Source organism: Rhagoletis pomonella, unplaced genomic scaffold (assembly GCF_013731165.1).
Source record: "Rhagoletis pomonella isolate Grant_MI unplaced genomic scaffold, Rhpom_1.0 Rhpom_scaffold_00001, whole genome shotgun sequence".
In the NCBI taxonomy this organism is placed as follows: Eukaryota; Metazoa; Arthropoda; class Insecta; order Diptera; family Tephritidae; genus Rhagoletis; species Rhagoletis pomonella.
Genome location: NW_023458555.1, coordinates 1,293,679 through 1,304,610, shown reverse-complemented (window position 1 = coordinate 1,304,610; position 10,932 = coordinate 1,293,679). Strand labels below are relative to the sequence as shown.

At 37.6% G+C, this 10,932-nt stretch overlaps 2 protein-coding genes and 1 pseudogene across 2 annotated transcripts in view; 2 read left to right on the top strand and 1 right to left on the bottom strand.

Annotated features, from left to right (window-relative positions):
- Nucleotides 1-10,932, bottom strand: part of LOC118735727 (serine/threonine-protein kinase rio2) — a gene marked incomplete in the record, with an annotated part of 254,041 nt that overhangs the window by 211,681 nt on the left and 31,428 nt on the right.
- LOC118735852 lies at nucleotides 994-3,151 on the top strand (annotated as a pseudogene).
- LOC118750151 lies at nucleotides 9,694-10,773 on the top strand. The gene has a single exon (XM_036484879.1). It carries the CDS (start codon nucleotides 9,694-9,696, stop codon nucleotides 10,771-10,773), a length of 1,080 nt encoding a protein of 359 aa, XP_036340772.1.

Sequence of the window (10,932 nt, the reverse complement as noted above, 5' to 3'; positions counted from 1 at the left end):
GTTAATTCCCGAGTTGATCCGGATCAACGCTGCCGTCTATTTAAGCTCTAAGTGTCAAATTGTTGTATGTTGATCCTCTTCACGAGGGCATCTTAAATCTTATTGAAAAGAAAACGTAGAAAACCAGAATACACCATTAGCGTATGCCGAGACCAACCATTACATTAGTTTTCTTAGTATTCTAATTTTGGAAACTATAGAAAGTAAAGCTTTTCCACCGATTTGTGGCGTTCGCCGTTCAGAACAGCTCTGCACCACCTTCAACTTCTGCAAGGAAGTCTTATGAAAGAGAGTTTTTTTTCAATTTAAGATCATACTAAAAATAGATTAACTGTACCTAAATATGTTGTGTTTTATTGTAAAAAGGCACACGTGTCATACTTTCTAAACTAGCGCTGATACAGAAATTTCAATTAATTAAAAATTAGGCTAGTATCATGTAACATAACCTAATCATCAGTGATGATTGGAACAGAGTATTTTTGAGTACTGAGTTCTATCGGGATCCTTTTGTGAATCGATCGTCGATCCTTTTGTGAATCGAGTTCTGAGTACTTTTCAATTAGTAGACGATATAACGAAAGAAAATTAACTTGTGTGGGTATGTGGTACTGAGCAATAATCTTAGTCCCCCGACTCAATTAAAATATTTCGCCATTTTAAAATGCTTAAAACTAATTCTTTTTACAAATAGGATATTATAATCGGAGCCGAGGGCGAAATGCTTGATCTTGAAAAAGATGGGCTATATTAATGCAAATTTTTACTTGCTTGAACTCATTTAACAATAAAAATGATATCTGTGTATAAATATTACAAAAATTATCTTTTAAATTATTACAAAGTGATAAGGCCACAGTTGTGATAGCATTCACATTTTGCACTCTCATAACAGCTTTCGCAAATGCTTACAAAAGCACGCCTTGGCTGTGTGTGTGTAGAACCACTTTAAATTCCCAAACATTCAAACCGAGATATTTTGCAAAGCGTTAAGTCGCAATCAGATTCGCTATATAAGCCAGCGTCTACTAGAGCAAAGATCCGACTGTAAGAGCAACACTCGCAGTGCAAAGACCAACACTGTTGTGCAACTCGACCTTACTTACTTACATTGCGCTTGCATTTTTTTTTTTTCGTACAATGAAGGATACAACATTTCACCCAGCGCCACTTTGGCTCACCACGGATTACCTAGAGCCCATTCTACGCAAATACAAACAGGATGAGGGACTCACCATCACACAATTGGACATAAAGCCAGCGACGGCGAAAGGTGATAACTACGCCAGTGTGATGACACGCATCGGCGTCGATTTTCTACTCAGCAACAAGCAGCGATCCTGTCACGTCCAGCATAATGAGCAAGTACGATATCTATAAAACGGAGATGCTGATGTATGAGCGAATTTTGCCGAAGCTCATGGAGTTGCTTAGGCAAATCGGGGACAAGGACAAACTCTTTGCCGACACCATTCATGTGGACTACGAGCATTCGGCTATTATTTTCGAGGACTTGGCGGTACTGCAATTCGTCACTCCTGATCGGCTTGCTGGTATGAATGAGGTGCAAACGAAGTTGACGCTGAAGAAATTGGCTAAAATGCACGCCACTGCCGCTGTACTTAATGAGCGTATGCCCGGAATTTTGAATAAGTTGCAAAGGGGAATCATCAACCGCATCACGTCCGGGTTTTCCCCATTTTTCGAGGGTGTGGTAGAAGCTTGTGCTGACTTCGCAGGAAAGTGCGCAGCTTTGGGTCCATACTACAAGGACAAGTTGCTCAGACTCAAGCCGCATATTATGGAATATGCAGCGCGTTCTATTGACCCGAAAGATGGTCACTTTTTGACGCTCACACATGGTGACGCCTGGACGAATAACGTTATGCTCAGGTATGATCCGACGAAGCAAGGCAAAGTGATCAAGGATATCATGCTGATCGATTTTCAATTCAGCGCGTGGACCTCCCCAGCTGCCGATCTCCATTACTTTTTCCACACCTCATTGCCATTGGAGTTTAAACTGCAGCGCGAAGACGAGTTCGTGCAATACTATCATGGAATTTTGGCGGAGACGCTACGGCAACTAAATTTTGGTGGACATATACCCACTTTGCATGAACTTTGCGTGCAGCTGGAATCTCGTCGATTCTACGGTACGTAAATAATAGCAAAGCTATACATACATACATGCACATGTAGTATTTTTATGTACCTATTATTTTTATATGTATATTTGTGCACCTCATTCTCTGCAGCTGTCCTCTCGTCACTGACCTGCCAGGCTTTGCTGATCAATGACAAAACTGATGAAGCAGAATTCAATGTATTCATGGGAGAAGGTGAACGTACACGAAATTTTCACAACCTACTGTACACCAACAAGCGGACTCAAGACAGTGCCATAGCCTTTTTACCTTTCTTTGATCGGCGAGGCTTACTAGATGTAACCGATTAATGAGCGAATGTGTAATGAATTTATATAAATAACATATACAAACAAATTAAATACATAAGCGGTAGAGAAATAAGTTTTACCATGTATGTACATACAATCGGGGTTCCACAGCAAAAAGCAAAAAAAAAATTCAAAACCCCTTGTAACTCAAAAACCATACATATATACACATACCTTTGTACATAAGTACTGTAAGTGACTAGCTCCGAAAAATTGCGGGCCTATTTTAGATAATCAACAATTAGGAATATAAATAAATACCAGTGACGGATCCACCGGGGGGGTTTTGGGTGACAAACTACGTCTCAGTCAGTAGCGGACGCACGGGGAGTGTATTAATATGGCGCATATGTACGTATAATATGGCGTCTATATATTGAAACACCCCCCGTGGGTCCGCCACTGACTGACACGTAGTTTAGCACCCAAAACCCCCCCGCTGGATCCGCCACTGATAAATACAGTAATATATTGCTATTGCGGAACTAGTTTGTAATTAATAAATAGATTAGAAGTTGGGATTAGAAAAATCTGCTAATAGTTCCCAACAAAATATACGTATGTACATATAAAATCATAGTTTGCGTACATATATACATATGAACATATTTTGTTGAATTATTGAATGAAATTTCTTTAAATTTTACGAAAATAAAAACAGAATGAAGAACTCTTTAGCCTGAAAAGACAGAATCTTGTGTATTATTTATTTATAAAGCCAGGGCGTATAAGTATTAATGGATTACTTATTTAGCGTAGCTGAGAGATCAAGGTTTTTAAACACACATGTATACACGTACATACAGAGTAGGCTGCGTCGATTTTGTATGGGGGAAAATAAAAGGCATTTGACCATTTTGTAATAGTAATATTATGAGGTCTTGGGTATAAGCCAATTGTTATTGGCCACGAAAGATTAATTTAAAACTTATTTTTAGCCCGCGCAATTGAATCAAATGAAACTTTGGCTTGTAATATCAAATTAATGGTTATTATCAGGGAACGTATTTTATGGAAATTGCCTTTTTTTCTGCTAAAGAGATAGAGTATATTCGATTAAGAATGTCCACGATTTAGCTTTCCCTGATTCCATGTATACACATTTGATGTTGCCTTTTTTAAGATATTTGCCTTTTTTAAGATATTTGCCTTTTTTAAGATATTTCTCTTTTTACTTGTAATATAAAAAATTCTAAAATAAATATATTTTATGATTGATCTTCGTATTTTCTGTTTTTTTTAGGGCCTTATTTTGCTTGTTCGGCAATACCTTTTTTTTTGCCTTTTCCTGCCTTTTTCGCTATTTTATTTTGCCTTTTCCAGCCTATGTCGTTACTTTATTTTGCCTTTTTTATAGGTTTTTAGGTCCTAAAAATCCGTTCCCTGGTTATTATATTTGGTACCTCACGTTCAGTTATCATTTTTCAATAAGTCTACAAGTTTTTAAGATATTATGGCACACTTTTCTGTAATCCGGTTCTTTCATTTAAGTAAATTTTTTTTTTAGAAAAATCTGGAGATCCACTTAATTTTTTCGATATAACTTTGGTAAATGTTACTCGATCGATATGCATAATTACCAAATTGAAGGCGAGGCTTACTGTTACTGATTTATGATAATAGTATGATGAAAATCGTTCAGATTATAAACAAATTATTTTAAAATAAAAAAAAATTTTGAACAAAATTTTTAGTCATTTTCCTATATGTATTTGCAATTTTTATATTGTATGCATTAACATAATTAAACTAATTAGTGTTTCTAGAAGTTGTGCCTGTTCAGTGTTTCCATACTCATTTTCATAAACGAAATTTTTCCACGATGATGGAAAATAATGGCTTTTCTATTAGAGCTACCGATATTGTTTCTAAATTTGCAAAAATTCGCAAAAAAATATTAGAATATTTGGGATCAGCGACCTAAATGCACGCCAGCAATGTTAATGCTGTTCTTTACATCTTTTGACTATAGGCCAGTGCAATTATCAACAAAACAATTACAATTTGGTTGATAAGTTTGAGATAAACGATAAGCTAAAGCGCTGCGAGAAATGATATTTGACTTTATCTTTTGCGTTAACGGATTCATTATCTAACAATATGTACCAAACCTTTTTGCTGAACCCAGAATTTTTAACAAGAATTGGTCGCATTCGACTAGTGTGCTGTGGGTCACTTGGCGGCCGATGCGCGGGCTCTTACAATTAAAATAAAATACTAATATTTTGCAATAAATACAATATATTTTCACTATTTCCAAGGGATTTGAGAAAAAATTAGATTTTCGACCCGCCCTAATACAGAGCCATCCTTAAACTATTAGGCGCCCGGGCGAACTATGCATTGACGCTCTTTTATATTTGATAATAAAAGATTAATTTAAACTTTGCCAGGAAAACGCCACACGTAAAAGGTATGCCACAATGAACGCCAAGAAGCAAAACTTTTTTTATTTTTATATAAAAATATCGTCTAAGCTTTAACCAAAACCGTGTAAATCACAGTTTCAATCTTTATACAAAATTTAGGAAAATTCAACAAATTTACATCAAAACTTCAACTTTTTGTTCTGAATTTTTAGGAAATTTTCGGGTATGCAGTTTTATAGCCCATACAAGCGGGCGTTATTGCACTGCATCCGGCTACTGCATAAGTCCAACGTTGGTGCAGGAAAATGCTTTCTTCTATCTACTTATTTCTTATATAACAATAAGTACTGTAGCTTAATGGTGGTAATTTAGAATTTTCAAAACTCTGTAATTTATAAATTTCCCAAGCAAGCTACTGGTATCTCTTCAGGAAAATAATATTACAGACAGGCATTTTCAGTTGCAAGAACAATAAGACCAGTGTACGAAAATAAACTATATTGTACGTTACTATTTCGTTTCGTTTATTACTTTAACAGTTCGGTACAATACGAAAACAAAACGGCTGAGTTCACTTTGGCGATAGTACACTACAGTAGTTTAGTAGTTACAGACGAAACAACAAACGAAATGAATCGTGCAGGGAAAATATATTTATGTATGCACATATATGCAATAAACAAATACAAAACGAATGGCTGCAATGAATAAAAAAATAAAAATGTTTTTTAATTGAATTGGATATGAAAATTTACAGAAAAAATTATTTTTCACGTAATTGAAACGTTTGCATACATATAAAACGTACCCTATGGTACGTTTGTCACAAACGAAAAGCAAACGTTTCTCGTTGGGGAAAATGACAGTGAATCTTACAATTTGTTTCTGACTATTTACAAAACTGTACAAAACCACAAATGATATGATGATCGATGAGCAAATGGGAATTGTTTTGTACAGTTTATTTTCGTACCCTGAATAAGACACTACTTTTGAATAAAAAAAAAATATACTTATATACACTTAGGTCTCTTTTTATGCGGATTCGAATTTACGCGGTTTTTCAAACCATTTTTTTCGCAGTAGCGATTTTGCCTTTTTGAGAGTTTTTATTACTTTTTTTCAGTGTGTAAAAGACAATGCTTCTGATAAATAATTTGTCTTTGTATTCTTACATAATAGCTCTGATCCAGTACTCCATGAACTCACAGGATTTTACACGAACTTGCAGGAAGTTGCAGGAAAAATGTTCCCGTACTCCAAAATCCTGTAAATGAGAGCGACTTTTGGAGAGTTGTGTAGAGAATGAAGTTGCAAGATTTTACCCGAACTTTTTCTTCTGGTAAAATCATGAAAAGTGTCAAGCAATCACTGGTTGACGTTTTTACAGGAAAAATGGTTTCTTTTGTTCCCGTACTTTAATAATAATAATAGATTGGCGCTTACACATAAGTGGAGCTTCTCCTCCGACTTCTGGCGTGCGCCTTAATGTTGTCACACAAACGTGTATTGTGTATTTTTACGACTAGCTGTTTTTCATGGCAGAAATAGACTCGGAGGTTTGCCATTGCCTGCCGAGGGGCGACCGCTGTTAGGAAAAAAACTTTTTTTCTAAATTTTTTATGTATTAATGTATTTGTAAGAGACCTAAGTGTATATAGCTAACTAACGAACTCAAAAAATGTTCTATCATTCATTTAGGAAAGATAGAATATATATATCTTTTGTAAAATCTACTTCTTAATCCGAATGCATCTTTCAATGACAGCGATGTCTTTGCTTTTACGTATTCGTGCACTTATTCTCATAAATGTTTAACTGTGTTTTTAATTACTGCCTGGTATTAGGGCCCACGTAATTTCGTTATCCATTTAACTAAACACAATATAATTCCATGTAAATATTTAACGACAATCAGAGAAATTACATACTAATTGTATGGTTGTAACAGTGGCGGATTTAAAGGTAAGCAAAAATGTCGGCTGGGCCCCCCAACAAAAGGGGCTCTCACCAGCAACTAGCTCAAGTGGAAAATCAGGAAATTTGCTCAGAAAATATTTTTCGTTTGTGCATTAATCTGCCACATTAAAGATAAAACGCAGGATTCATCAATTATTAAAGGCTTTGAAAGTAGCTTCTTCCTAAAATTTGACACTCCCACCCACAGTGATGGTTTTTGGAAGCAGGAGATGGATATGAAGAAGCTAGTTTTTTTGTGGAAAAATTATGGAAGTTTGATTAAAAAACGCCAAACAAAAACATTTGCAGCTGACGTTTCTTTCGCGGTTATGGCTCGATTGCTTCGAATATGGTAATTCGAATTCTTTGATGTTCGAGATTATGTCGCCGTCAGAATATTAACCATTAGCTTACACAGTCGCGATTGGCGCTTCGTGCCGGACGACAGGAGGAATAAAAAGGACACGCAGCTACTGAACGACTGAGACAGGGAACGTGATATACATGATCAAATGAGAAGTCCAATAAGTCTCATTCGAAGACACCAGCAGACGGATTCAAGCATTCACTACCGCTAATTTTTATCGCTAAAGGTCTCCAAAAGAATAGCAGGCTCGCTTACCAACATGCAACGTTTAGTTGCATGCCCCTCATATTGCCATATTTGCCTGATTTAAGAGAATTTCGTCTTTTTAGCCTACATTGAATTTCTATAGGCCAACGATTCTCACCCATTTTGTCTTGTTGTCGCCAGCGAGTGAAGAGTAAAAATTTCCCTACTAAAAGTTTAGAAATGTTCTTAAAACTTGCGAAGAAATTTGGAAAATAAATAGCACCGTTTTTGCTTTTAGGAATACGGTGGGAGTGTCATTGATAAAATTAGAGTGAGAGAAAGTTTTTCTTACAAAACTTTTCATTATTAAATCATGGATAAAACGTACAAATACATAAATGTGAAATTTGTAGCAGAACGTTTTAGATAACAGGATTTCTGTTGACAAATATACATATCGATACCTGAGTGGAAGATCGACCTTTCTCGGCAGCCAGTTCGTAAACGCCCCATCTCAGTAAACTTTTCAAGAACGCCCTACTTAAGAATTTGATTGAAAAACACCCTATCTCAGAATTTGATTGAATAACGTCCTATCTCAGCTTCTGATTCAAAAACTCTCTATATCAGCACATTTTCAATGTATTTTCAACTGAGATAGGGCGTTCTACAACCAAATTCTGAGATAGGGTGTTTTTCAATCAAATTCTTAAGTAGGGCGTTCTTGAAAAAATGTCTGAGGTAGGCCGTTTCGAACTGGCTGCTGATATAGTTCAATCTTCCACTCAGTATCGACAGGCTAACCAGCAAAAACAATAGCTCAATGAATTTGTTTGATTACCCTCTGGGTATTATCTTGTACTAAACTTACAATAACAGCAACGATATTAAAAATTGAAACACCGGTTCAAAAACGCCCTATCACAGATCGCAGCTCACAACGTCCGGATATTTATATCCATGTATCCTCTAGGTAGCGACCAAACACGTTTGGGATCCGAGCTAAAGTGTGAAGAAGGGATCTTTGGTGCCACTGTCGGAAAATTCAGCCTCCACGACGAAACGTCCGATGACGGACTGAGGCTCATCGACTTCGCCGAGGCCCGAAACATGGTGTTGTGTAGTACTATGTTCTAGCATTAAAAGATCCAACAACCAGATCGACCATGTTTTGATAGGCGGAATGCATGCTTCCCGGGTTTTAGACGTACATACGTACACTCTGAGAGCCAAACATCGACTCGGACCACTATCTTGCAGCCAAGATACGCACATGCCTCTGAGCAGAAAAAAAAGAGAGTGCACCCAGCAATGCAAGGAATCGTCGAAATGCTGCAATCCCTACAGACCACTAATTTATTCGCCGCTCTACTCTCACACCTGCACCTGAGAGCACTCTTCAACAAACCGACATACGCGAGCAGTGGAACTACATTTCCCGTATTTAATGCAAATTGTTTGACATACCGAACATATTTGTCGGTTTATGATATATATGTATAACAAAACTGGACCCCGAAGAGATTGCTGACTGGGCCCTTTTGCTCAAATCCGCCACTGGGTTCTAAAATGTATGGTATAATTATCCCGTCGGCAAACTGCGAGAATGCATTATAAAAATAGCATTTATACGACAGCTAATAAATTCACTCCGAAAAATATGACGAAGACAGTTTATTATAGGATTGAAGAGATGATAACCCTAGGCATAGGACACTGGGCAATGTCTAGGCCGAGATTTTCCTCAAGCGTTGTGATGCTTAATGTTGTCTTACCAACGGATCATTCTAAGGCTGGGAAGCGTACCAAAGAGTGAATTACGTAAGTATTTGATGTTTAACAGCTCAAGGGAGCTCGAATTTATGTAAATTAATTACCATTCTTTGCTATCGATGAAACAAGTTCTGACAATCTGAGATTTTAGGTTGGATGCATAGGTTCACGCCTTTGAGCATGCGGTGAAAACGAGCTTGATACCCACAGGAACTCAAGATTTATCGCTTTCAGAAGACATTTAGTTAAGTTCCAGAAATAACCACCAATGTTTTATACTTTTCGATCCAATTTTATAAATATTTAGTTTGCTAATTACAACTTATGTATACATAATATAACAATTGCTTACATGAGTATGTACTACTTTTATTATATGACGTTTATGGGCGCATATATATGTATGTCTATATACTATCTAAGGCACATATGTACATACTTGTACATGCTAGGTATGGTGCACACACTCCTGCAACGGGCTTTAGGGTATTTAAAAAAAAGGCTCGTTTTGAATTTCTTCAGTTGCATCTGTTTGAACCGGGCGTTCACATCATCATTTTGTAGATTCAAAACAGGGCAAAATGAAGGTAGAGGCTTGTAATCCTGCACCCGCTTGGTTAACCAAAGAGTATCTGGAGGCCATATTTCGCAGATATAAAAACGATGAAGGACTTCATATCAAAGAAATCGATATCAAGCCCGCCTCCGCGAAGGGTGACAATTATCTCAGCGTTATGACGCGTTTAAAAATCAAATTTCACCTTAGCAGCAACACGACTGAATGTGGTTCCTACATTGTTAAGTCCACCTACGAAGCAGATGTTTTGTCCGCGAAAATTATTAGGGGGTATGACCTCTACAATACCGAAATGGTGATGTACGATAAAATTTTGCCAAAATTGTCACAATTACTTTGTGAAATAGGTGATTGTACTAAGCTATTCGCGAATACTATTCATGTGGATTACGACAACTCGGCCATTATTCTCGAAGATCTGGCGGTATTCAACTTCAGGACTGCTAATCGTATTGAGTATATGAACGAGACAGAAACCAAGCTGGTATTAAGAAACTTGGCTAAAACGCACGCGGCCGCCGCGGTGCTGAACGAACGCATGCCTGGAGTACTGAATAGACTCAAAATGGGCATGCACAATCGCTCAACCACAGGCTTCGCCCCATACTTTGAGGGCATGTTTGAAGTTTGCGCCAAATTTGCAGGCGAGTGTGCGGCGCTGGGCCCGTACTACCGAAGCAAAATTCTCCAGCTGAAGCCACGAGTGATGGACTACTGCAGAAGTGTCCATGAGCCACCTCAAAGTTATTTTCACACACTACTGCACGGTGATCTCTGGACTAATAACATTCTTTTGCGTTACTCCGCCGAGGGAGCGGAAGGCGCTAAGCAACTTGAGGATGCAGTTCTGGTCGATTTTCAGTTTAGCAATTGGTCTACGCCGGCGGTTGACCTTCATTACTTTTTCAATACATCGCTACCAAACGAGATGCGGATAGACCGGCAGGACGAGCTAGTGAAACATTACTACAGCGTCTTGGCGAACACATTGACGAAATTGAAATACGAGGCGCCTGTGCCCACGCTGCACGACATCTGTGTACAAATGGAAGCTGGACGATTCTATGGTAATCAAGGGAAATAAGTTTTGCAAATTAGAAGGAAATCGTGAACTCTTGGTTGCCGTTTTCAGGTTTAGCTTCGACTGTGATTCACCAGGCTGTGATGATAAACGACAAGACAGATGACGCTGAATTAAAAAATCTTGTGGGTGACGATGAAAGTGCGTCTAATTTTAGAGCTA

Excerpts from the sequence above, each read along its gene's own strand:
- LOC118750151 (XM_036484879.1), top strand. The coding sequence starts at position 9,694 with ATGAAGGTAGAGGCTTGTAATCCTGCACCCGCTTGGTTAACCAAAGAG.